Genomic DNA, 26,774 nt, shown 5'->3' with positions numbered 1-26,774 from the left:
TAGCACTGTTGCCTTTTGTTAACCCCCAGGCGCTGGGTGGGATCCTGTGCAGCCCCAGGTGCCCACGGGTGAGTGGTGGTGCCTGGGGTGGGCACAGCAGCCCCGGCCCCCCGAGGGATGCTGAGTGAGGGGCTGGGGCTGGGTGCTGCCCGAGGCCGCTCCTTGCAGCGCTGTTGGCGCCGGTGGCTCTGCTGGGAGTGATGTATTGTTGTGTTCTTTCCCGTCCGTGCTGCACCTTAATTCCTCGATGCATTGAAAGGTCAGTGAGCTAAACAGTAATAAACTCACAGGGTGATAGAGTGAGGGATAAAAGAGGGAAACAATGGCTACCGAGTGTGAGCTTATATGTCAAAAAATACATATATTACCACTGTATTCAAATCAAGAGTAATTTATAAAGGCAGGTGCTGGTAGGAGCAGCTTTATTGCCGGCCTGTAGCAGAATGCTCCTCTGTGCTGAGGGGCCTGCGAGATGCTCTGGCTCCTTCCTAGACAACATTGGGAGTGTTCAACCTGCAGCCGAAGGGCTGCTGCTGACGAGCCATGTGTCTCACTGGTGACAGAGTTCATCGGTTTTGCAGGCCCCTGCCCCCAGGGACACCAGACACTATTAGTTGTGCTGATCTGCTTCATATAGTTCATAAGGAAAGCTCTGAATTAACACACAGCTTAATTCTTGTTAGAATTAGTTAATCAACTTGTGGCTTTGCCATTCAAATGAATGATGCATCTCACTCAGGGGCAGGATAAATGTTGTGTCCCCACACACACTCTGTCATCCCGCTGCCTGTGGGTGTCTGCGGGCTCCTGTGGGATGCTCTGGCCATGGGAGCATCGTGTGGGATGAAGATGAGCACGATGCCACCCCTGTGCCACCAGACGCCAAGACATGCTGGGTTGCATGCGAAACACCTGAATGACTTCGTCATTGTCCTCATCAGCTGAGCTTCTTCCTGTTGTGCTTCAGGCCCCTCACTGCCTCCTGCAGTCTCAGTGCAGCGTAAGCTCCTGCTGTTAAACCCTGGGGCCTGCTCACTTACTGTGTCAGGTTTATAGAGAAGATTTGGAATATTAATTTGAGTCTGAGTGGATTGTGTCACTTTGGACGAAGCCCTCTCACTTTGGCCTGTTGATGGAAGTACATGATGCAGAAATCACTGCAATTGTACCAAATTATTTTGCTGCAGGTTTTGGCTAGGCATCTGCAATTGGGAGCAGAGTGGGATGGATAGTGGAACAGAGATGAATTCCATAGTGGGAGCAGAAATGCAGCTGAGGAAAAACAGCTGGAATAGAGCACAGTAAACATGGACTGAGAAAAGGTCCAGAAGCTAAAAGGAAAAACAACAGTAGAAATCATTGATGAGAAGGGAAGGAGAGCTTGAGTGGATTAAAACCAGGTTGTTATTGATCATGCTGACAACAGAGCAGAGGAGGAGTGTGACAAAGAGGGGAACAACTCACCAAGGAAATCACCCCTGTGTTACTGCGGGCCAGGAGCTGTGCCAAGGCAGTGGAGCCTGGCAGACGAGGGAATGAGGGACGGGTGCAGCGCTCCCTCGGCCAGGCACCACCACCCCTGCTGCTGCAGGGACTCCCCTAGGTGTGGCACCATCACCCCTTGGTGCAGCATGGGTGGCCTGAGCCATGCCAGGGCTGTCCTCAGCATGTGTGTGCCATCTCAGGGACACGCCGGGACAATGCGTGGTATCATCAGCTTGTGCCTGTGGACCTCTGAACAGGCAACAGAAATAATTTAAAGAGATGATGAGACATTTTTATTATTCCCATGAAATTATATGGAATTATAGTTTTAAATGAAGGCGACAGGTTTAAAATGTGTATTTTAGAGCAAAATTAATGCCTTATGCTTTCTTGAGTTGGAAGGTTGGTCAGTGGGGGGATCATCTCTCACTGCATGTCCTCCTTGGGACAGTCAGTGTGGAATCCTGTGCTGTCTCCAGAATGCACACTGCTGGTGCCCAGGTCCATGCCTGGCAGCCTAGGCAGGTGCTGTTCCTGCTGTGTATGGGAGCAGAGAGGGTCCCATGGCACTGCCATCCCCTCGACTGGCCAGATTGTGTCTTATGGGGCTGGCTGTGGAGGGGGTGCTGGGGTGCTGGGGCAGGGCAGGGCAGGGCTGTGGCTCCCAGGTGTCACAGAGGGCTTCTTGGCAGGCGTGCAGTGAGTGGTCAGCGAGCGGGCAGCAGCCAGGCAGATGCAGAAGTACTGACTGTGTTTTCTCTTGTTCTCTCTTTTCTGCCCAAGGTTTGAGCATCCGAGGAGCCCAGGAGGAAGACCCTCCGGATCCTCAGCTAATGAGACTAGACAATATGCTTCTGGCAGAAGGAGTCTCAGGTCCGGAGAAAGGTGGGGGATCGGCGGCGGCAGCCGCAGCCGCAGCAGCCTCTGGAGGGTCTTCAGATAACTCTATTGAACACTCAGATTACAGAGCCAAATTGACCCAGATCAGACAAATCTATCACACAGAGCTGGAGAAATATGAACAGGTCAGACATCAGCCTCTCAGTTGTTTGTGTACCTGACACTGCTCTCCTCTGCTTGCCAGTGCCCACCACTGCCCACTCTGAACCACAACCCTTCCTCCCCTTCCTCACCCCTCTGCCCAGAGAGAGCCACGATGGGAGTCTTGTCAGGCTCCAAGGAGCTGCTGGCTGGAGCCAGGACGTATGTCTTGCATGCCTGAGTGTTTTCTGTTGTCCATAACTGCACAAGAGTAACACCCAAGCCTGTGTTTCTCCCCTTTGTCCAGCCCATAGAGGCAGAGAGGAGGAGAGATGTCTGTCACTCAGTGCCACCCTCTACCCTGATGAGGTCTCACACAGCTAGGTCTGGCAAGTTGGGGACCACAGGCAGACAAGGGCTGCATTGGCCATCTCAACCCACAGGCTCCTGGAGCAGGTGGCAAGAGACTGGCACAAGACTTGGCCACAGCAGGTCAGCAGGAGCAGGTTGGAAGAGAGTGGGCAGTGAGGCACCAGCACAGCACCTGGCCCCAGCTTTGGGACAGGAACTAGGGAAATCCTGGTTCAGGCAGATGCCAGCTCAGTGTCTTTGTTTGGAGTGAAGAGCATGCTGCAGAGACCTGTAGGTTTGTGTGCACCACTGGGACCTGGTGACCCAACACATTTGCCATGCCGGTGGCACTGAGAACATTTGTCACATACTGCCAGGTGCCAGCAGCACCGTGTGTCTCAGGTGCCAGTGGCACTGCCTTGTCTGTGCTGTCTCTTTCACTGTGTTGTTCAAGTGGAGAACAAATAACTGAGCAAACACCTGTCAGGGTCTTTGTGCAAATCTGCTGCTCTCCCCTGAGTCCCCAAGGCCCCAGTAGTGCTGTGTGGAGCCCTGAGCTCTCCTGGCCCTGCTGGGTGCAGCCGTAGCATTGGGATGGGGGTGGCAGTGGGATTAACAGCCCCATGAAACAGCAGCAGCAGCAGCATGTCTCGTGCAGGCACAGCCACACAGGCTGCAGACAGATCTGGGCCAGAGAGGCAGCAGCTCCGTGCTTGCGGCCGCTTCCTGGCAAACATCCTTGGACTCTAATAAGTTTAATGACGTGGGGGAAGCAGGAGCATTTTTTGCCCTGTAGCTCCATTTACAAAGGTTTCGGCTGAAATGTCACAGCCATCCATCCACACCACAGGAAGTTTTGGAGGATGCTCAAATGCTGCTGGAGCAGGAGAGAGAGGTAGAGCTGAGGATGAGACATGCACGCTTCCCCATGGATCCTGACACCCAGCCACGTCTGCTCAACAGACATATGATGATTTCTCCAGCCTGGCAGCAAACTGTCTCCTGCTGGTTTGTCTCACTGCAGTGCCCGAGAGGCAGCCAGGGCTTGGCATCTCAGCCTCTGGTGCCACAGGTTCTGGGAGGCAGGAGCCCTCCTGCAGGGGGGAGCCCGTGCCGGGCACCTGCCCTCACCACAGAACCACTCCTGCCATCCCTGCCCAGCACAGGCACTCCTGCCATCCCACGACAGCAGGAACCAGAGCACCTTCCTGGAGACGCTTTCCGGCAGAGTTTGATCCTGATATTTGTTGCCAGTCAGGGGAATGCACTCAGGAAAAAAAGAAAAAAGGGAAAGAGAAATGGAAAGTGTGTCACGCCATCACCCAGTGCTCCCTCGCCGGGTGCCGGGAGAAATGGCCACGCACAGGCAGCGCCTTCCATAATTTACAGCTCCTATAACAGAGATGACATATTGAAAGCTATCTGCTGTAATTACACTGAAATACATTTTTTGCTGTAGGCAAAAGTACTGTAAGGGTCCCAGGCCTCCCGGAGCAGCTGGGAACCCACTTCCCAAGTTCACAGATGTCTCCTGAATTCACCCTGAATTGGGGTGAAGTGTGGCAGCTCAGAAGCCACCACCAGCCTCACAGAGCACGGGCTGCCACCCTGCCCCTCAACATTGTTTTGGGCCATTTCCTCTCTTTTTCCTGTGCAGTCGTGATGAAGCACTGAGGCAGCAGGAGCATCCCTCCTCCTACAAGGTTTCTGAGCAGGTTAACAAGGCCATCACTTATAACCTGACATTATTAATAATATCTCGGGCACTAAGCAGAGGCCTGAAAAATAGTCCTGGAAAAGGGATCAAGTAGCTTGGACACAATAAATAAACAAGAGAAACAAGACAAAGCATCAGAGTCTTCTGAGCTTCCTCCCACTGTGCTGTGTGAGGCAGCTCTGCAGAGGGGAGGTGCTGGTGGAGATGAATTAAACCCAGGCTCTCCAAGCAGTTGTAGCCAAACCAAGTCTCATCAGGGAAGTTAGTCAAAGTCAGGGATAGGTTTTTTTCCTCTTGAAAGCAAGAAACTAATTTTTGCTTTTCAAAGTCCAGTTTTTGATACTAAATCTCTTATAGAAAAGACATACCTGAAAATATTTCTACTGCAACAGTTGCCAATTTTATTGTACTTTAAAATTGAATTCCCGGGATCTGAAAAGAAGGGGGCTTGTGGCAAACCCTGTGCCTGCAACATCCATCCAGTGCCAAACTCTTGGGTTCAGCTGTATTTTGGAACAATCAGAGCTGCTGCCTGACCTCAGGTGGAGAGCTGCTGCATTTTGGTGCCTGTGTTCCCTTCCCTTCTGTGCAACATTTCCTGGGTGAGGCAAAGTTGGTGCTCCTGCCGTCGGACGGAGGGCTGGACCTGAACTTTTGCACGCTTGGGTTGTCCCCTGATGAATGAAGGAATATATCAGTGGGAAGTGAGGATGAGACATGTGGAACTCCTTCACCTAGAGCTCAGAGAGTCTTGGCCAAGCTGGGGTTGGCAGGTGCTGGGAGGAGCAGCAGGTTCCCTGCCCTCGCCCAGCGCTGCCTCCAACGGGTGCTGCAAGGATGTAAATTAGCCTGTAATTTACTTTCAGTAGTGTAAAGAAAAAAAATCACTTTGCCTGAAGTGTATGCATCTTTCTTAAGGGTGTACCCAGATTTTAATTATCTAAATGTAAATACTTAACGAATTTTACTTAGAGTAATGAGCTAAAGTGCACACTACATAAATGAGATGTTCTAATTAATCATGTATGAACTACTGGTTTAAAGAAAAGCTATGTGAATTCTGCGAATGTTGGGCTATTGCCAAATTGCTAATCAGCATTTGCATTCATAGATGGCTTCACTTAATAAGTTGTGAGACGTTCAGCAAATGTTATAGGAAATTATGAGTTTTTAGATGCATAAACTTTTCACTTTTAACTCCTTCCCTCACATAATCTATTAAAATGTTGGAGAATCCTTGAAATCTATTAAAATGTTGGAGAATCCTTGAAAATTGTCAGACATGTTATGTATGTATTTTGCCGTCTGGCTTTAGAGGGAAGAGGGGAGCTAGCAGAGTTTTTGGCAGGTTCCAGCCTGCAAAGGGAAGGCAGGACAGCAGGATGTGTGGAGGCTTGGACCAGGGGGTTCCTGGTGATGGCTCAGTCTGAAGTTTATCTCAGCATGTCACAGTCTGGAAGTGATAATTGAGGGCTCTGTGCCTGCCCTCAGTGCCTTGGGCACACAGCACAGGCCAGGCTGGGGCACAGCGTCACTGAAACCCACCTGGGGAGGGGACACAGGTGCCTCAGAAAGGTCTCAGGTTCCTTGGTGCTGCAGGGGGGTACCCAGGCACAGGGCTTGGGGTATTGTTCACCTGGCTGTGGGGTGTGTGGGTCTCCTCTCACACCCTGCCCCTGCCTGCAGCTGGTACAGGGGCTGATCCCACTGCTCCTCTCCACAGGGGTCTGGCTGGGGACATGGGGATGGGGAAAGGGATGAGCATGGTGAGAACAGTGCTGTGGTCACTTGGCTCCCCTGGCTGCCCCAGGACAGCTGCAGGTCCCCTGGACAGGGTGTGTGAGGTCCTGTGGCCACATGCATGTGGAGAGGGACAGGGCCTTGTGAGGGTCCCTCAGCCCCCAGTGCTGCCTTCCCCCAACAGCCAGGCCAGAGCTTGTGTCCTTGTGGGACAGCACAAACCCATGTCTGAGCCTCTTCTTCCTCCACAGGCATGTAATGAATTTACCACTCATGTAATGAACCTCCTCAGAGAACAGAGCCGGACACGTCCCATTTCTCCCAAGGAGATTGAAAGGATGGTGGGCATCATTCATCGAAAATTCAGCTCCATCCAGATGCAGCTCAAACAAAGCACTTGTGAAGCAGTAATGATTTTAAGATCAAGGTTCCTTGATGCCAGGTAAGGCAGAGGCAAATGGCCCTGTCTCTTTTTGGGGGGGAAGCAGTAATTTCTGGGCAGCCCAGGAGAGCCTGGCCATACTGGGAGTGGTGCTCCATGTCTGGACAGGGATGGGTGGGAGAGTTTGCTCTGTCCTAACAAAAGCCTTCATCCATAGCTGCTGTGGAAGGGACCCCCTGCACAGTAGGCTTTCAGAAGCAGCAAGGTCTTTTCTACAAATTTTAGTAGAAAGACTGGGCTTGTTTTCCCCCCCTTGGACACCTGCATCACCTTTGGACCTTGGTGCCTGTCCCCAGGACCCACAGCCACCTGAGCGTGCTGCTTGCTCCACAAGCTGCCAGGAGGCAGGCAGACATGGATTAGGAGTGGGGGTTTTGGTGCAGTCAGAATTGTTTTGAAGCCTGATGAGGTGGGATAGTGATCTCCAGCCCCATCCCCTTCACAGGGCTCCTGTCTGCAGAGCAGGGCCCTGGCAGCTGGCAGGGCCTGACAGAGCAGGAGCAGAGCCGTGCAGAATAGGGAGGAGCAGCAGGCGCTACACGGAGCCTCCCTCCTCCAGCAGCTCACACTTCACACCTGAAAGCTGTGAGGAGCTAAACAAGACCAAAATAATGTTATTAACAAGGAGGTCACTGGCAGGTGTGGGAAATCAGGGTAATTGCAGGCAGTTGGAGGAGAGGTCTATGGAGAGCTCCAGGAACGCAAAGGTAGAGCCTGCACATGCACATTTTAAAGTGATTTCTTTAAAAAGAAGGAAGGTAAATAAGGCAAAATGAGTGGAAGCATAGTAATGAGATAAACACAGCTCTAGGGAGGGAGCCTGCCTGCTCCAGGATACAGCACAGTTACCAGCACCGTGATACTCGGCAAGAGAGCGCTGGGGATTGCGCTCGGCTGCCGGCTGGCCTGGGGCACCAGCAGTGATTGCAACAGCCCTGGGGGAAGGAGCTCCAAGGAAATGTTTAACTGGAGCCTTCCAGAGATGTTCTGAAAAAGGAGAGCAGCCCTTGGCACGGAGGGATGGCACCGCAGCTGTGCAGGCGCTGCCACCATAACCCCGTCAGCCGCCACCACGGTGAGGGCTGGTGGCTCCTGCTGGCTGGAGCATGTGCAGGTGCTCTCTGCAAGGCTCACTGAGGTGACACACCTTGGGCCTGTCCCCATGTGGGGCCAGAGCCTGGGCCCCGTGCAAGCCATGGCAGCAGGGGGCACAGATGGGTGTTGCTCACAAAGCCCTGAAATCCACTTGCTATTGGAAGCCAATTAGCTCAAAGAGGGCCATGTGAGGACACATCAGCCCGGCTGCCCTATCCTGCTGTATTGTCCTCACCCTGGGGAGCTGTGCAGGGGCCCACTGACCTGTGCTAGAAGAAAGGAGGTCTGTCAGGCTGCTGCTGGCACGGAGGGGCTTTGTGGCTGGGAGCTTTGGGCTGGGCTGTGTACCTGGCTGTGGAGGAGCCACAGGGGAGGCTGCTGGCTCAGCACCTGCTTTACCTTTTCTGCCACAGCACATGAACGTGGCCTGTGCTCCCATGAGATGAACCCTGTGGAGAGATGGGGGTGTGAAACCAGAGGAAGAGTCCAGAGCCCTGTGGGGCTGGGTGCAGGATGTGATGTTGCTGCCTGCTGCTCCCTCCCATGGTGTCGGGGAGGCCAAAGGGATCAAAGTGCCAGGACAGCTCTGCTGTGTTGTTCTGTGCTGCAGCACAGACTGTGAAATGTAGGCTGCTGCTCCCTATCCAACCCTGCCAGGGACCTGCTGGCATCTGGAGGAACAGTGTTGTTTTCCTTTTCTCATTTCAGACGGAAAAGGCGTAACTTCAGTAAACAAGCCACGGAAATCTTGAATGAGTATTTTTACTCCCACCTCAGTAACCCCTACCCCAGTGAAGAAGCCAAAGAAGAGCTGGCAAAGAAATGCAGCATCACGGTATCGCAGGTAAATAGCAGGGAGTCGGTCCTGACCCTGCACCCACAGTATGTCAAGTGGTTCCCCTTGCAATGCTGCCATCTCAAAGTTGTTTTTCTAAGCCAATCAGAAATTCAGCTTCTAGCTATGCTGAAGTGACACAAGTGGCTTCTCTATGGCAAAACTGTATTAGGCAGATTTGCTCCTTTTACCACACATAACAGCTGTTACTGTGAAGTTAATGCAAGAAACCCAGCACCTCCCCAGTCAAGACTGCTGTTGTTGGCTACAGCTGCTTTCTGTGTGGGCCAAAGTACCTGTACAGCTCAGACTGATGTCTCACAGTGGTGCTCAGGCTGATGACACCATAGAGTTTTCCTCCACCAGGCAGCTCAAAAAGCAAAACACCACTTGGCATTCCACGTAGCCTGTATGTTTGCTAGGAACCCAAATTATTCCCACACAAATCTGGCAGCTTGGGGAAGCACTTGAACTTGTGTAGCAGGGAAGTGCCCTGCAGTTTCCAGGTTCTCCAGCCACACTGCTCCTGTGGCAAGGCCAGTGTGCCAGCTCCTCCCTGCTCCCTCAGCTCCTTTATCAATATTTCAGGTCCTTGAGAGGAATGGTGCCTGCGGCGCATGTGTTAACTATTAATGATTGCAGGCTGCAGTATTGGCATTATTAGCAACGCAACCTTTAGCTTTATAATTAAGACCTGAGTTGAGATTTACTTTATAGGCCTCCAATGAATGCATGAAAAATTCAGGCACTTTATTGAAGAGTTTCGAATGAAAGGCTGCCCAGCTCCTCCAAATTTGGAATTACTTGACTTTGGCTGCACCCACAGTACCAGCCCTGGCAGAACTGCCCCAGGACACGTGTGTTTGCCTTCCTGTCTCCTTGCCTGTTCCTTGGCACGCAGAACACACCCTGCTCCAACTGGGATGGGAAGTGCCTGTGCTGGGTGCCAGGGGAAGGTATGGGATGGGGACGGAGGCAGTTTCTGCCAGTCCATTTACAAAGAGCTGTGGTGATGGGCAGGGAGTTTTTGAGGGAACTTCAGCACACAGCTTGTTCCCTTTCACCTTGCTTCTCCCTCCTTAGCATCACACAAGCGACTGCAGCCCTGCTGGGTGCAGGGTAGCAGTGGTGCTGCCAGGCTGCTCTCCCGTGCCCTCAGGAATCCCTGTGGCTGCTGTGGATGCCTGGAACCAGCCAAACAGCCTGAGAGCACAAGAGTGCCAGGGCGCTGTGGTCTGCAGCCTTAATCTTGCTTCTGGTTTCAGTCCTTGGCACGAGATGGTTTGTGGCAGTTCCTTCAGTAAGTGGTGTCCAACGTGATCTGAGGCAGCCTGCTGTTTAGTTAGGAGAGGCCATGCCATCAACACCAGCTTAAAGAAACCAAAAGTTCTTCAGTTTTGGTTAATGTAATTGGGGGAGGTGACATGGGAAAAAGCCCATCAGACCTTCTGAAGAGCTGTTCCTTCTGCAGCCAGTGGTGAGTTGTGCCTGGCAGGGAGGGCCTCATGATCCCTTGGTGTGGACAGATAAAAAGACAGATCAAGATAAGGCTGTAGGAAATGAGATGGAACATTTGAGAAGCCATAACTGATTGCTTCTAGTGCTAATAGATCTGATTTCTTTCTTAATTGGTTGTTTGATAAGATTTAATGTATATGCTGTAGAATGAAATAAAAGGCAGGCAGATGGTCCAACAAGCCAGCAGTGGCAGAGAGCCTGTGACAGGAAAATAGGTTTGTCTTTTTAATATTTGATACAGACATGAATTAGTTGTTTCTTGAATTCATTACGGAGTCTCAGTGAGCAATGGAAGTAGCTGCACTGTGTTCTCCATAGCACTGCATCCTCAGCCTTGCTGAGTGACATTGCCAGCCTGGTACAAGGGCAGTGCTGCCCATCCAGCCTGGCACCAGGGACTCAGGGCTGGGCCCTTGGCCAGGGCTTTGGAATTTTGCTCTGGCAAGATATTATAAATGACTTGGAAAAACATGGGTTGATATGGTAAAGCCTGGAAATGGGGCCATGTATCGTGCAATGGGAAAGGAGCATGTATGAGAGAGAGGGAGTGCCTGTGATCAGCTGGTTGCTCGAGTTCCTGATGGATCTGCTGTCACAGCTAGAGAGCATGAATACCATGGATAGTCTAATCTTTGATTTGCAAAGGCACTTCCAAAGGCTGCATGGCAGTACTGTGGGGTAAGTTGGTATTTTGTAGGTCAAACTGGGCAGGAGGTGTCTTTCTTTATACTGAAAAGGGTGTATATTTTTGAGGCCATGTAGTAGAAGAGCTCTGAGCAGGCACTACAGAGCAGCCCCTACACACTGCTCTGGTGACTGACAGCAGAACTCAGAGGATGCAATCCAGAACTCAGAGTGAATGGAGAAGTCATTGAAACCCTGGCAGGAGCAGCATCACAGGGGACAAGCGTTGGCATCTGAGGAAGTGACTGAGCTGCACCTCACTCAGGGCTTTCATGGAAGATGTCTAAGTGTGTGTATTTTCAGCCTTGACCAAGTGTCCCTTGGACCTTGCCATGCCTGTCACCATGCCCCATTTACCTCCTGTGCTGCAAATACCCTGGAGGGCCAAAGAGCTGGAAGAAGGAATAAATGATATTAAGGGATGGCTTTCCAAACACTGGAGCTCATTTTTGATGGAGAGGCTTTGTCTTTTCCCTGGCTGAGCCAGGCTCCTCTGTAGCCTCTCCTAACGATGATCCCAAATATTTCTCTCTTGTACTGTCAGTGCCTTGTACATGCTGGGGGCAGATTCATGGCAGAACATTTTCTCCCTCAAACACTTAATTAGTGAGTGTTTTGGGTCATCCTCCCCCCAGATTAAGCTGCTGACTGGAAATCCTGCTGCCATGGCACTTTACTGAGCTGCAAGGAAAATTGTCTCCCAGAATCATTTCATTGCAGGTGGGAGATAGATGGTTTCAGTTTTGATATTGGTGTTTAAAATAATATGTAGAGAAGGTTTTTCAAGAAAAACATAAAGGCAACTATTTATTAAGATGAACACCTCACACAATTTCATTTTTAAGAGTGCGGAAAAGGTAATTCTGGGGAAAAAAATGTCCTTAGTAGAGAACATTGTCAGCTGTAATTTAGAGCTACCCCATCAGCACACATTGGAGGGAGATAAACTGTATCGTCTGCTCTCCCCTACTATGGCTGCAAGGCTGATGTTTTATACTTTTGCAGATGAGCCTCTTTCAGGGTGTCACAAAAAAACCATCAGTCCATCACACAGGCTGGAGAGAGGGCACAACCAGTGCTCAGAGCAGGGCACTGGAGTACAGCAATAACATTTTTCACTGCTTCAAACAAAAGAAGGATGTGGTTGACAAGGGAATATGTTTAACATTGTTTTAAAGAAAGGATGCAGGAGCTGGTTTCCAGCACCTCTGGCCCCTGCTGCTTCTGAGTGTTTCTGTGAGCAGGTAGACAAGGAAAACTGTGGATGGAGGGGCTCTTACCCCTAGGACTTTATGTGGGAAGCAAGGAAAAAAGCTGCAACATAGTAAAATAGTTCTGGAGGTAAAATTCTTGAGTTTAGCTCATAGACTCTAATTGTACAATATTGATTTTTAACTTTTTTTGTTTGTACCATGTTTTAGATGTGGAACATAGACTGTGTGCTACAAACATGGAAACACAGTGGAAAGATTTCCATAATCCATGAATCTGTTGCTCCCTAATTCCAGCAGTGATGCTCTTGCATCAGCTGCATCTTTGCCGAATGAGCACTGATTTATCCCTGGAAATCACCCACTCTGGAGACACAAGGCAGGCCTGCCCCATCCCAAATCCCACATTAGGCATCTTGATGATTTCAGTAATAATTTATTGTCTTTTCATTTAACATTGCAATTAACATGATAAATAAGTGCAACAGTATTGTTTGAAATGTAATATACAATTAAGCCAAATTAATTAATTGGCCTTCAATGATCAGGAGGAGAAAGATGTTCATTGGTTTTTTTTTATGTGAAGAGATAGTTTGTTTTAATGAAAAATGTGTTGTGAGGCAGCCCACAATGGAGACAACTTCCACGTTTAGGGTGAGCATGGAGCTGGGTGAGGAGCCGGGTCCTGGTGCTGAGTGGGTAGCCCAGCACCTGCACCTCGGTCTTCCCTGAGACCATGGCAGTGCGAGCAGCACAAGCCAGGTGAGGTGTGCTCCAGGCAGGCAGGGATCCTAAAATCTGCCTGGCACAGCCTGCTGGAGCAGTGCCCTAGCCCTGTCCTGGCCATGTCCAGCTGCCTGTGTCAGCCACGCTCACCCAGCTGTGGCTGCAGTCCTCACATGTCCCCGGGTGTCTCTGGGTGTCTCTGGGCGTCCCCACAATCCCTGGCCTGGGGCACGCTCTGCCCTGTGCTATGGGAGCACAAAGAGTCCTAGGGCAGAGGGGACAGGGGTGGTGACAGTGGCAGGGCACGCCTCGGTCTGAGGGAGAGTTTAACATTTCTGGATATTCATTTAGGTGTGGTGTGCGGGTTAAACATAACGTACGAGCACTGCTCCTCTCATTGCTTCCAATTAAACCTTGCTTGTTAGTTTAACCTCTAGGTAATCCCATCAAACAATTGATGTCAAGGAAACACTGCCCACAGTGGCTCTGGATGAGTGGCCATTAATTTTAATTGCCTTGATATTAAAGATTAAGAAGTATTGGGACTAGCAGAATGGAAACGATCTGATGTCAAGCAAATCTACTCGTTGAGGCTTCCCCAGGCTGCTGGTGATATTAAAATTTTACTGTGAGAATTAAATAAACCTTTATTAGTGATGGCTGTTGTTTGATTGGTCCAGGGGCATGCATAAACAGAGGGGTCTTGTGCACATCCGTGGACAATACAGTTGATGTGCAGAGATTCCTCAATTATGATACTGTTAATAAAGCGTAATCTGATTGTACACAATAATTATTTGCTGGGTTTCATTAATGTATTATTGCTTCTCTGACTGACAAGGTGATATTAAGTGCAATATATAGAATATGGTGGAGTATTATCAGGGGAGCAGGATGTATAAGGTGCCTTCCATATTACTGGTAAAGGCCAGAGGTTTTCCATTAATTGTGGTTAAACAAAAGCTGTGTTGCATCAAATACAGCAGGATTTGACTTCTGCCTCAGCAGGATCCTGAACTGGTGCTGTGACAGGACCCCAGCCCCTGCCACACCCCGTGGCTGCCTGATAACCACTGGGCTATCACTGGTCCCTTCCCCTCTACTGCTGGAGCAGTTTTTATTGTCTCTGCTGTGTTGGCCATTTTCCATGTTCCAAACTGGGTTTGTTATTTAGGAGCTCTATTACAACAGCTGAAGTTAAACAAAGCCCCTAAGCAAGATTGTACAAACTTCCCTGAGTAGCTCCAGCCGTGACCCCTGTGTGGGTTAATAGCCGGTGCCCTGGGAGCCACCTTGGCTTCAGTACAGCATCTTCAAAGGGACATGACAAAGTGACTTTTCAACCATTATTGATTTATATGATTCCTTTCATTTTCAGCCAACCAAACACGATTCTGTGAGTGGGCTGCCAAGGTTGTTCCAGCCCAAAAATAAAGAACAATTGCTCTCACTGCCCGCTTGCCCTCAGTCACCTCAGACCTTGGTCCCCCCTGAGCAGCTTTATGGGTCTTGCACCAGTTTTGTTGACAAATGGCCCATGGTGGTAGGGGACAATGCTGTGGCACAGCAAGCTCTGGGATACGTGCAGTCATCAGTCACTTGTTGGGCCTCAGTTTGCCAAGAGAGCAGCAGAGCGAGGTCTTGCTCAGCTCCATAGTTATGTTTAACTGATCCAGGTTAGTGCTCAGTTACCTGGAGCAGGTATGGGTGGTGTTTCTGGCATCTCAGAATGACATCTCAAAGGGATCCTGCTTTGCCCAGCCAAGCACTTCATGTCCTTCACCCTTCCCACCTCTCTCCACTGCAGGTGTCCAATTGGTTTGGCAATAAGAGAATCAGGTACAAGAAGAACATTGGGAAGTTCCAGGAGGAAGCCAATCTCTATGCGGCAAAGACGGCCGTGACTGCAGCACACGCCGTGGCTGCAGCTGTCCAGAACAACCAGACCAACTCCCCCACCACCCCAAATTCTGGTACGTACCCAGCTGAGTGTCCTGGAGGGCTGTGTAGTCACCGAGGGCCCTGACAGTGCCCTAGCCAGCTCGGTTGGGATGAGGAGGATGGAGCTCCTCAGCAGTCCCAGTCATGGCACAGGGAGTTGTCCTGAGCTCAAGGACGTCCAGGTTGCACGATGAGGGCCGAGCACTGCTGTGGGTGGTCCCAGCAGCTCCACAGCCAAGCTCCCACAGCCCTACAGGACAGCAGAGCAGGGCCCATGTAATTCCTGCAGTGCTAATGCCTGCATGGCTCTGGCATCTGGCACCTTCTTTGTTTCTGTAGTTAAGAAATTTAGGATTTTTCTCATTCACTGAAAAGAATGTAAAATGAGGCAGAGGTCCAAGTCTGGTTTTGTAGGACTGTAAAATTTATTGTCAAGATAACAACAAAATAGAGGAGTATTTTAGCATGCTCTAATTAGAATTTAAACTCTGGATGGCTTAAAATGGAGTTGATGCTATAAATAGAAATCTAGGAATGGAACTTTAATTTGGAGTTACTCTACAACACGTTCTGCTACAGGTCTCACTGGTGTGCTGATGACGTTTTGCAAGTCTGAACACTGCATTAGTCAGGGAGTGTGTGAGGAGGGCATTGCTCTTCTGGGCTCCAGGGGCAAAGATTGCCACAAACAGACACTATTTGCAGTCAAGTTTTGCTGTGACTTAGTTGTGGACAACTTTTAAAGAGGATAGAGAACCAAGGGGAAAAGAAGACTTTAACTAAAAGAAAGTAAGAAAAAGGTTCCTTCTTTGACAATAATAAACCACATCATTTGGAACTGTCAACAATTTACTTTGGAAGGAGACATGAAGTACAGGCTCAAAATTAGTGTTTGGTGAATGGCACCTCATGATGGAGTGATCCACAGGGGGACAGGTGTGACATGGAAACGTTGTTGTACAAGCTGCTCTTCCAGAGGGAAGAGCTGTCCTGGGTTGCAGGGAGCCTCCAGGCTTGCCCAGCACGGCGCTCTGGTGCGGGGACAAGAGCTGGCATGTGATGACCAATGTGAGGGGCCAGTGGCCACGCTCACCCCATGCCAGGGCAGCAACTTCCCCTCCACTGAGCCCTGCCTGTCCTCTCCTTTCCTGCTGCTTCTCCTTCCCCTGCCCTCAGGTCTCGGGGTTATGTTTTTGCAGCTCTCTGTTATTCAGCTACCTAACTCTTTCCTTTCCAGGTTCTTCTGGTTCTTTTAACCTCCCAAATTCTGGGGACATGTTCATGAACATGCAGAGTCTGAATGGGGATTCTTACCAGGGGTCCCAAGTCGGAGCCAATGTGCAGTCACAGGTAGGAGAAATGCCCCCAGCAGGGCCTTTCTGGCAGGGTAGGGTTTGGGCTAAAAATTCCACCTTACTCTGGCTCTATTAACTGGTCTAGGCCTCACTGCAGAGTGGAGGCTGCATATTTCTGGATGTGGCCTATTCTTACCCCGGCATTGAATTTCACAAATATAAAGGAAAGAATGATTTTTTTCTGATTGAAATTTTAAGCTTTGTGAATGCATTCGGCTCTGGCTTGAGCTCATGGAATGGGACGGGGTGCATCTGATTTCCATGGACACTGTAAATGCAGTGAAATTTTCTTTCTTTTTTTCCTTTCTTCCCTCCTCCTCCTCCCCTTTAAAAAAACCCAACTCTCCCATCTCTATTTCATTCATTGGACAAACTTTCATATATTCATTCATTCATCTGTTTATTTATTTACTTAAACATCAGAATGCATCTGACTGAGCTATTACAATACACCTCATTGGCAGTCACTGTTCAGCCCTCTCAGAAGGGCTGACTCCATGGTTTATGTGCTGTGTACACGCCATCATCTCCTCCACACATGCCAGCACACACAGGCGGGTGAATATTCCCAGCACTTTGCTGCAGACACTTGGGAAGGAGCTGCGGGCCGTGGTGCTGGGAGGAAGTTGTGTTTGGTGGTGAGAGCAGAAGAGATGTATGGGCTCTAACAGGCACGGATTGGTTGAAATTCTGCCAGTCAGTCTTGATTGATAAATTTGCCTTTCATAGAAGATGCTAAACCCTTTTGGCTCACATAATTCAAAATGTTGCCTATTGTAAGTGATGATGTTTTAATAGATTTGGAATGATGAATCCTGTCTCCCCTCACTTTAAGGTGGATACCCTGCGTCATGTTATCAATCAGACGGGAGGATACAGTGATGGCTTGGGAGGAAATTCACTGTACAGTCCACATAATTTAAATGTGAGTACCCGGGGGAACAGTGGTTTGGAGAGCCATAAGCGCAGTGGCAGGTAAATGCAGTCATTAATACCTGTATTAATTGCTCTTGCAAAAGTATTGTTTAATATCACATCTTTGGGGGTGAACCACAGAACAGCCCTTGGTGCAGCTTAGTGTAAGGCGGCTTGTTACTGTAAGAAGAGAGAAATTCCAAATCTGTGACTATAAATGGTTTGAATTTTTATTTGTTTCAGCCTTATGAGTTAAAAGGTAACAGCCTTCGAGAGGCTCCTGTGGCTCAACAGCCAGGCAGGGAGCTCTGCTGGGCTTTGCTGCCTGTGCCAGGCGCCAGCTCTGACGGACTTTGATGCACCTTTGGCCATTTCAAGGGTGCCCATTTTTCCTGTGTGTGAGAGGCACCTTTGGCCTCATTCCAAACGGCAGCCAACAGTCAGTGTGGCTAACAGATGCCAGTGAATTGAGGGATTATGGGCTTGATGGTGATAGGTGCTAAATGTCCCCTCGCTGGCTGTAAGCGATGGGATGTGACAGTGCCTGGGCTGGGCAGGCTGTGCCCAAGGCGCCAGAATAAATCAGTGTGGAGATGTGCTCTTCCTTTGGCTGGGAGCGGGGATGGAACACCCCCGGCAGCAGCCAGGCTCATCCCTCATCCCCAGCTTGTTTCTCCCACTTACAGCTGCAACAATTAGTGCTTTTTTTTTTTTTTTTTTTTTTTTTTTTTTTTTTTTTTAATGTTTCATATTTGCTTGAGAGGTGATTTTTCTTCATTTTCCTTCATCCTGATGGACTCTAAAATTACTGTAGAGAATTCCCAGTCTAGTGACCCTCTCCCCCCTCACAGGGTTTACCCCGGTGGTTCCCAACCAATGTGGATTGGGGTGTGGGTGCTGAGCAGCCCCAGAAACCCATGGAGAAGGGGAATGGGGAGACCCAGGGTGCGCTGCTGCAGCCACAGGGAAGGGGAGGTTTTCCCCCTGTTTTGAGTTGCCACTTGCCATGAGAGTAAATATTAATGATTTAAAATGTGATTGAAGATGTTCAATTGTAAGGGGAAAAAAGTACCATTAAATACTCAAATCTTTTACATTTGAAATGTCAAATCTTTCTTTTTGGATTTATAAATAACTCATAATAACCCACAACAAACCATATAAAAAGCCTTTTAGTTGCATTTCTCCTTTTTCATTTAAGTGTTTTGAAATGCTTCAGAGAATTTGTGATATCCTTATCAACATGATAAAATATGAAACTGTGATTGCCTGCAGCATTTTACAGACATGAATTCCATCTTCACTGATGAGGCCTGATAAGGCGCTGTTGTATAATACAGTGCATAATCTCAAACCACCAGAGTAAGGATTAATTTATTTGAAAAAAAGAATGCTTGCTGACAACCTCTCTTCCAGCTGCCAAGCTGAGTAAAAATATTGTACATTTGTTGTTTATAAATTTGGATAAAAGAGGAATGATGTTTACTTCAGATGGAATATCTTTAGACTCGTATCTGCACAAGAGTTTTTCTTCCTCTAAGTAGATTCTCGTATCTTTACAAAATAAAAACTCGCGGTGCTTCTGCATTCGAGCTGGGTCTGTGTCTGCTCGGTCTGTCTGAGCAGTGGGCGGGTGTCGGCGGGGGTTCAGCCTTGGGCTGCAAGGAAAACCCAAACCCCTGGGTTTGTCAGGATGAAGCTGTGCTATTTGATGTTTCATCTGCAGAGATAATTACCGAGTCTGCTGTCCCCGTGCAGCCGCTCCGCGCTCTCTTGCCGTGATCAATGGGCTGGGTGTTGGGGTTCCAGGGGCAGCGGCCGGGGGTCCCCCTGCGCGTCCAGCCGCTGTCCCCCAGCCCAGGAGGGTTTGGGTGGCCGAGCCCCCCGAGCATATTTATTTCCCCGCTAACCTTTCCCTGCCAGGGCCGGGGGCCGCCGTGGCGGGCGCTGCGCTGAGGCCTCCCCGTCACTTCCACTCAGCGTCCCCCAACTCACGAGGCCCGCGCCTCCCTCTTCTTGACTGACATAAAAATATGTAGCGACAAGCTGTCTGCCACAGCCGAAATCCGATCAGACATTGATTCCAGCAATTGCCTCGATTGGCCGAGACATAAGGCAAATTTGTTCCCGCGCTGCTCGTGCTGAGGCAGGTCTGAGGCGGGAGGGCCGCTGCAGAAAATTGCAATCCCCATCCTTTCTGCCTTTCGCCAGGGAGATGCTGGGGCATGTGCAGGGAACCAGGTGGGGCAACTCTGCCGAGGGCGCTGCCGGTGGGGAAAGGCCATTCCCAACTTGGGCAAGTGACGGGGTTAAACATGGATTGCCCCAGGCTTGTGTTCTCAGGGGAAAAAAGCTGAAGTGCCGATGAAGGGATGCTCCTCATTAGAGCAGGGATGATCTCTGCAGAAATCTGCCGTCCTGGCTGCAGCCAACATCTGGCTGAAGGGCTCCTGCACATCCCTCTCGTCTCTCGGGCATGGCTGGAGGAGTGTGGGACCATCCCCTCCCTAGAGCATCTCCCCTCAGCCCCACAGTCAGCCCGTGGTGTAATTAAAATAGCAATGGTATCAATTGACTTGTTTTTGCCTTTGCAGGCTAATGGAGGCTGGCAGGACGCAACCACTCCATCTTCTGTGACTTCCCCTACAGAAGGGCCGGGAAGTGTGCACTCGGATACCTCTAACTAATCTCCTAGCAACACTTTTTCCCTGAGCTGAGATGCCTTGATTAGCGCATTCAGAGTTGCAGGAGAAAAAGGAGAGTTTTTTGTAGCCAACCACCTACAGCTTTACTGTAAAACCTTGTCTTATTAGAAAACTTGGTAAATCTGTTTTTTAAAGGTATCATAATCATTTGTATTTATACTTAAAACACACAATGTTAAAAAGCACTTTATCCAATTAGGCCAAGATTTAGCATTGTTTATAGCCCTGTAACTATTTTATCATAATTTATTATCAGCAGTTTTAATGATGTTGGTCTAACAGTTGCCAATTACTTGGCCTTAAGGGTAAAAGTACAGGACAAGCTTAACCTCAGTAGCAAGAGCAGACACAAAGAACCGCCTCACCCAAATTTAATTGTGTGCATATTTCCATGGAAAGTCGACAGGAATCACAGACTTTGATTGTGTTTCATCTTTTCATATCTCTCACAGAGCTGGAATAAAAAGAGCTGTTCAGTTATTTCGGTTAACAATGGTCGTGTTTAAGAATCCTTATTCGTCACATTTTTTTTGTTGAGATCTATTGTCTTACAAATTAGATTGGAAACCAGGAGCATCTTTTCTTGCTAAAGCCCCCCCGGAGGCCGAGTCTCCTCTCCGTTTCCCGGCACGGACACAGGTTGTTCTTGGGAGATGACGACTCTTGCTGCTGATCTCTGTGCACGCCACCACCCGGGGTTTTACAGTACGAGCTGGGTGCTACCCACACCTGCCAAGGGCTGGTGCCTCTGTCTGGCAGCAAACCACAAACAAAGGAAAAGGAAAGGAAAAAGCACCGTGATATGGAGTGTTGTACATAGTGTAGCAAAAGAGTATTTATACATCTCACCAATCAAACACAGCTTTATTACCTCATGCGAACTCATACAAACCAATAGACTTTCAACATGTTCTGTAGCTTAGAGTGCTCACTTACTACCTCTGAACGATACTCACGCTGTAGTTTGTCTTTCTTATCTTTTTGCATCTTGTAATTAACTCTTTGTTTCCCCACGAAATGTAATGTACATTGTAATCTCCTACAAATCAGGGTTGCCTTGGCAACTGCTAAAGAAGCGGAAGTGGAAACATGGGGTCTTAGGTTGGACACAAAACAGTGCAACTGTTGTAAATACTGAGAAGCATTTTGAATGTTCTTCATCTTGTTACTAATACACGCAAAAACCAACAACTAATTGTAATGCATACAGAATTCAGTATTCAGTACTGTACATCCCCCTGGATTGCAGGGGCCCTTTCTCTCTCTCTTTTGTATTGTATGCGATTCTGAAACTGATTGAGTCATGAAAATAATTTGTGGCAGTGATTCTAATGTATTAAACCGTTTCGTGTTACTTTCTAACTGGATTACACCCTGAATTGAAAAGTCTTCCTCGTGGTAGATATATGTAGTTTCAAACATGAATAAACTTTTTGCTTTCATGATCAAATGTTGACGTAATTTCTTCCTGCTCAGTTCAAGTCAGCCTGAGGAGATGTGTTGGTCTCTCCAGGAGAGTGAGCTGGCATGGAGCAGGAGCTGAGCATCTCTTTAAACACCAGCAGGTCCTTATGCCCTCTTGCCAGGAGAGAATTGGAAATCCTGGGAGAGGCACATCCTGGGCAAAGGCTTCCACTTGCCAGCGCTGCCTCCGCTGCCACCCTGCTCTGCTTGGGAGCCACAAATCAAGTGGAGGTAAAGGAAGGGGTCAGGCCTTTAGATGAGTTTAAAAATCATCATCATATTCACTCTTAATTACCATTTTTATTTAACATTAACTTTGGAGCTATAGCCTCAGCTAACAAGTCTAATGTGATTATAAAAATATTTTTCTTTATTAAAAAAACTTTTTTGGAAGGACGTATATATATATAAATGCTAATTTTAAGTCTTTTTAATAAAGTAAAGGTCAATAACAGGTAATAGCCTATTTACCATATCTCAAGGAAATTGACTCACAGGAAATCAAATTAACGTTAATCACTTGCAGCAAATGGTCTTTGATAAATATAACTACTCACTACTTGGGTTAGTGCAGCTAGACAGGAGGAGGCTGAGCGCTCACCACGCCAGCCCTGCAGCTCTGAGGAGCTGCTGGGCCATCACCTTCCCTTTCCTTCGGCTGTTGAAGCCTTCAGGAGTTGTTTTGGGGCCTGAACAATTATTTGCATGATTCAATGAGCTTGCGGTTCAGCTTTTCTCAACAGTTCTTGTATCAGATTGTTTCGTAAAATCCCTTTGTTCTCCCGCTGTCCCCCCTGGGCCGTGGTGACCTGCACACTGTGCTCTCCTGCACCAGCGAGCGCTGCTACTCTTGTTCACAGAGCAGACTTACCTCCATCAGGTTTGGAACTGAACAGTGCTTCTTCTACAGGTGGTGCATTTAAATAAACAAGTAAATATAGCCAGACATGCGTTGCAAAGCCTTTGTTATCAGTTAATGGGAGCCGGGGCAGGTGGGGACTGTGCACTGCCGAAGACTTCTGCACACTGAGGATAAAGCACCCAACAATTTGTATTTGCTAATGGAGCTCCCCAAATCCACACACTCAGTGCTCGTGCTGCAGCTCAGTGGAAATGGTATTTTATATTTTAAATGTAAAGTGTGTCAGCGGAGGCGTAGTAGGCAGCGTAATGAACACTCAGACGTCCTTCATCTTGATCACATCTCTGCTGGCCACAGGCAAGGACCTGTCACTGAGGAGGTTCATAGGAAGGCCATCAACAACCTTTGGGCCGCCCTTGTGTGCCCCACGCCCGCTGGGCATCATTAGCTGCTGCTTTACAGCATTAAGGCTTTGGGTCCCTTTGAATTACAAGTGCAATTTGGCTTTTCCTTACGTTGGAGAGCAGCTACGTGGTTCCATGGCAAATAATAAACATCTTATCCTTGAGGCCTAATCACGCATCAGGGAGGTTTACTGCCAGCACCAGTGCTAGGATCAAGCTGTTGATGGTATATTGTGTTTCACCCAGTAGCTACACCCTGAAGGGTGTCAGAGCCTCACAGGAACAGCAGCTCACACGAGGGGAGGAGACCCTCAGCTCTCACACCTCACTGCCTGCGCCCACCTTTGAGCTTCTGGCACACGAGAACCCTGCAGCCGGAGCCCACCAGCCATGGGAGGTGCCAGCCCTGAGACCCTGTGTGGAGCACAGCAGCACCAAAAGGATGATTTGCAGCAAGTCCCGGGAATCGCCATCTCCTGTGCCCGGAACTGACCTGACTAAGGCGTCGGTCACTGGGACAGGCACCAAGGTGTCAGGAGGAGACCCACAGTGCTCCCCTGGGCATGGCTCGACAGCCCCCTCTGGGACCAGCCCCAGCTCCGTCTGACTTGCTGTGCCATGGGGACAGTGACACTGCCACCACTCCGGCGCGTCCTGCAGGAGCAGCCATGAGAAGCCTTGAAACCGGGGAGAGACGATGCCTCAGGTGTGACCTGCTGAGCCATGGGAGCAGTCCCACAGCCTCACAGCCCCCAGAGAACAGCAAACCTTCATCTGCTGACAGTGGAGCAGGTCACAAGCTTTCCCTCTGCCTGGCTTCCTGTGTATCCGGGCTTGGATGCAACGAGGGACCCTGAGCCCAGGAAAGGAAGAGCTGGGGAGACCTTGGGGCCTGGCAGGATCCTCAGTCAGTGGGGGCAGCTCGTGTGTTTGATCCTGCTGCAACATCCTGACCACACGTGAGCCAATGTGCAGCGCCACTGCCACTATCTGTGCCATGTACTTCCAATGTGATAAAAGTAACTGTGAGTAACTGAAGATGTTTCCAGTTTGTGTTAATAAAATACATCTTTTTTAAAGAATGGAATTCTTCAAAGATTGGCAAATTTTATTTTATTTCATTAGCTTTAATGTCACTGCCATATGGACTGTGAAGAAAAGTGAACCATTAGATCAGAGGGACAGAATTATCAGTGTGACACAGAAAGCTCTGATACAATTGTTAAGGATAAGCCCTGGAGTGATTTATTGCCTGCATTGTATTAGCCACAGAGGAGTTATGATATGCTCCCCATTCCTGTATCATATTAGGATTTTATTAGTCTAATATGACATGGTAATATAATATATTATTAGAATTCCCGTCCAGTGATCCTTTCCTTGGTTGCAGGTGCTGGAGAAGGTTTTGTGTGCATCACATCCTGGGCCATCATACCAGGGAGGATGGGGGATACCTGGGATGGCACAGTAGCTGAACCAGTCTCCCAGCCTTCCCAGGTGGGACATGGGCCCATCACCTTCTGTGGGCACCCCGAGCCACCTGTCTACCACTGTATTTGTTTCCCCTGAATTACAAACCTGCCGGCTTCTTCCTGCAGCTGGGACAGCGGAGGGATGGAGCTGGCACTGCAGTCCTTGCTGACAGCCGAGCCATGGGTCTGGGCTGTGGGTCCCAGCAGAACCTGGGAAATGGTCCCTGCCATGTGGGAGAGCAGGCACTGGCTGTGCCAGGGGTCCTGCAGCACCAGCAGAGCCCATTCCCCTGGGCTCAGCACGCTGCGAGGAACCATCAGCACCAGGCTCTGGCCAGAGGCTCCATGCTGTGCCTCATCACCGTGCCCCCTTCCTCCCACACCTCTCCTCACGTGTCCCTACCCTCTGCAAGCCCAACTTACCCAACAAATCCTGAAGACAAACTTTTCTTCAAAGTTTCCCTGGCGTCCCCGTCCATGTGTCTGGGAGCAGCTCGGAAGCAGACGCTGTTTGTAGCCTCATTCTTGCCTCCAGCAGCAGCAGCAGGAGGAAGAAGTTCAAGCATGTCAGAGCGCTACTAGGTGCTAAATCCCAAAATCTATATCAAAGTCTATTTGATCATCTTCTTGTCATTGATATAATAAAAAGGATTAATTTATTGGAGACTGCCAAAACCCTCATGTGGCAACAAATTTAAGGATCGTGTTTACACAGGCTAATTAAAGCCAATTACTTTCATTCCTCTCTGCGGTGCTAAGGCGGGTGCTGAGGTGTGCCCCTGTTCCTGGGGTGTCCCCGAGGGAGAGGCTCTGGGAGAGCAGACGGGGCCATTGCCCATGGTGGGAGATCACCTATTAACGCCTGCTATTTGTATAATAAAAGGTTGCATTTTTTTTTTTTTTTTTTGTGGTAAAATTCAGCATAAAGAGCACGCGTCATTAAGTATGGAAATCCAGAATTTTATTAGCAATCTGCTAGATCTGAACTGACGCCAATTAAACAAAAAAGATATCATTTATAAAAAGGCAGAGTTCAAGTTGTATTAAATATGAAATGCAATTTTCTGCTGGTTGTGATTTATTACCATTGGTACATTGTTCAAAGAAGCATGTTATATTTCAATAGAGAAATATTGTTTATTCATTAATATTTTAAAACTTGCTTATTGCTGTGTATGACTCTCCTGCAGAATGAAACTTATGATTTAAAACATGAATTAATAAACACATTTGAAAGTGTTAGACAATATCACAACTGCTCATTTTTCATTTTACTGAGAGCATATTAAACTTTTATAATTCTGTATTATTATTTTCCAAATAAAGGTGTGGGCTCTAAATTGCTAATTTCAGGTACAGATGAGAGAAAGCAATAACAGATGTTGGGAATCAGTCACTACATCCTGCTAATATGGCTCAATATTTTTGTTCTCACATTATTCACAAATCTCCTGTTCAGCACCACAGCCCCCTTAGGGAGCCCGGGGTGCCCCAAGTGCCTCTCCTGCTGGGACAGGAGGGTCTCAGGCACACCAGCCTGGAGACAACAGTGCAGGTTCCAGGTGTGCTGAGCCAGGAGAGGATGGTGAGGGTTCCAGGTACACCGGGGCTGCAGGGCTGCGTCGCGCTCTGAACGCCAGGAAACGTTTGATAGAGGCTGACATCCTAAATGAGGCCGAAAATATTTTATACAAAATGTGATAAAGCAGTAATGATCCCAGAGGCCTCAGGTTATCTTGGTGATTACCTGCACCCACCACTTGAATCAGCAGCATTAAGGGGTCCAGACCCAATACGTGGATCCCTCGAAACTCATTAGTCCTGAGTACTTTATATAGACTCACCTCTCAGCTGCTTGATTCAAACTAACCTTTTTTGTATCTTAAAATCTCTGCTGCCACAGCCTTGCTGTATTACCATAACAATAACTGGTATTTCAATTTTAAGAACTCATTTTTCCTCAAATAGAAAGTGCCAATCAATTTAAGGAGCAGGAGAAGCATGCTGGAGCACAGGCAGGGCACGTGCTCTGGGGCCTTGCCCTCCTGCTCCAGCCCATTCTGGATGGGAAGCATCTTCTTGCACTGCACTTTTCCTCCTCACTGGCCACTGGCTCCACAGCACACGCTAGGCTGTGGGGATTCACCTCAGAACCTTCAATCCTTGCAGGGGAAGTAATGGAAGAGGATGGGGAGCTGATATTTGGAATGCTTCCCCAGTGGCTGTAGGGAAAGGCCAGGAGTAGGGTCTCACATGGGACTGGCAGGAAAAATCCTTTCCCCATCACTCTGCCCACAGTTAGGCAATGGCTGAAGGGGCACAGGGGTGCCCCCAGCAGCCCGGGGGTAGAGGCACTGCCTCGCTGCAGGTGGCTGAGCACTCCAGCTTTGCTGCTCCCAGTGGCTCCAGTCAAGGGTCTGGGGTCATGGGGAGGGGTCCAGGACACCTCAGAGCTGGGGGCTGGGGAGGGGCCCAGGCAGCACCAGTGTCTGCACCTCGTCTGATCCGTGGTGGGGTTTGTGCCACAGTGGCCCTCACACCTGACAATTAATGGGAATTAACTATTCACCTCTTCACTGGGCAAAGCAAATCGGCAGAACTTATTACTGCAAGCCAGTCAATTAATTAAAGTTCAGTGCTTAATCAAGTTCTAGTGGTCATAAACGGGGCACAGGGATTTCCCTCCCCTGAGCACAATGCTCAGAGCTTGCATGAAGCAGTGTACAGTGTCTGGCCCTCCCTGTGTGGTTCCTCCTCAAATTAGCCCCTACTTGTCCCCACTGGTCCCAGGGCAGCCACCTGGGAGCTGGGTCCTCTCGGTGGGCTCTGTGGTGGGCTCCAGGCTGGGGCCTTCATCCTGCCACATCTAGG

At 49.1% G+C, this 26,774-nt stretch overlaps 1 protein-coding gene across 6 annotated transcripts in view; it reads left to right on the top strand.

Moving 5' to 3' along the window:
• Positions 1-21,382, top strand: part of PBX3 (PBX homeobox 3) — a 99,928-nt gene extending 78,546 nt beyond the window's left edge. For 3 of the 6 annotated variants that reach the window (XM_083875623.1, XM_083875622.1, XM_083875621.1), the window contains 7 exons: positions 2,269-2,510; positions 6,526-6,716; positions 8,520-8,655; positions 14,593-14,758; positions 15,964-16,076; positions 16,917-17,006; positions 19,591-21,382. In XM_083875623.1, the coding sequence (XP_083731749.1) occupies positions 2,269-2,510; positions 6,526-6,716; positions 8,520-8,655; positions 14,593-14,758; positions 15,964-16,076; positions 16,917-17,006; positions 19,591-19,683 (1,031 nt within the window). In that variant the 3' untranslated portion in view covers positions 19,684-21,382. The remainder of the gene's footprint in view (positions 1-2,268; positions 2,511-6,525; positions 6,717-8,519; positions 8,656-14,592; positions 14,759-15,963; positions 16,077-16,916; positions 17,007-19,590) is intronic. The other 3 variants (XM_083875625.1, XM_083875624.1, XM_083875626.1) reach the window with 2 other exon arrangements.
• The last annotated feature ends 5,392 nt before the right edge of the window (positions 21,383-26,774 follow it).

Source organism: Zosterops lateralis, assembly GCF_965231275.1.
Source record: "Zosterops lateralis genome assembly, chromosome: 20".
Classification (NCBI taxonomy): Eukaryota; Metazoa; Chordata; class Aves; order Passeriformes; family Zosteropidae; genus Zosterops; species Zosterops lateralis.
The sequence above is the reverse complement of the archived record's forward strand: the minus strand, read 5'-3'. Positions and strand labels throughout refer to the sequence as shown.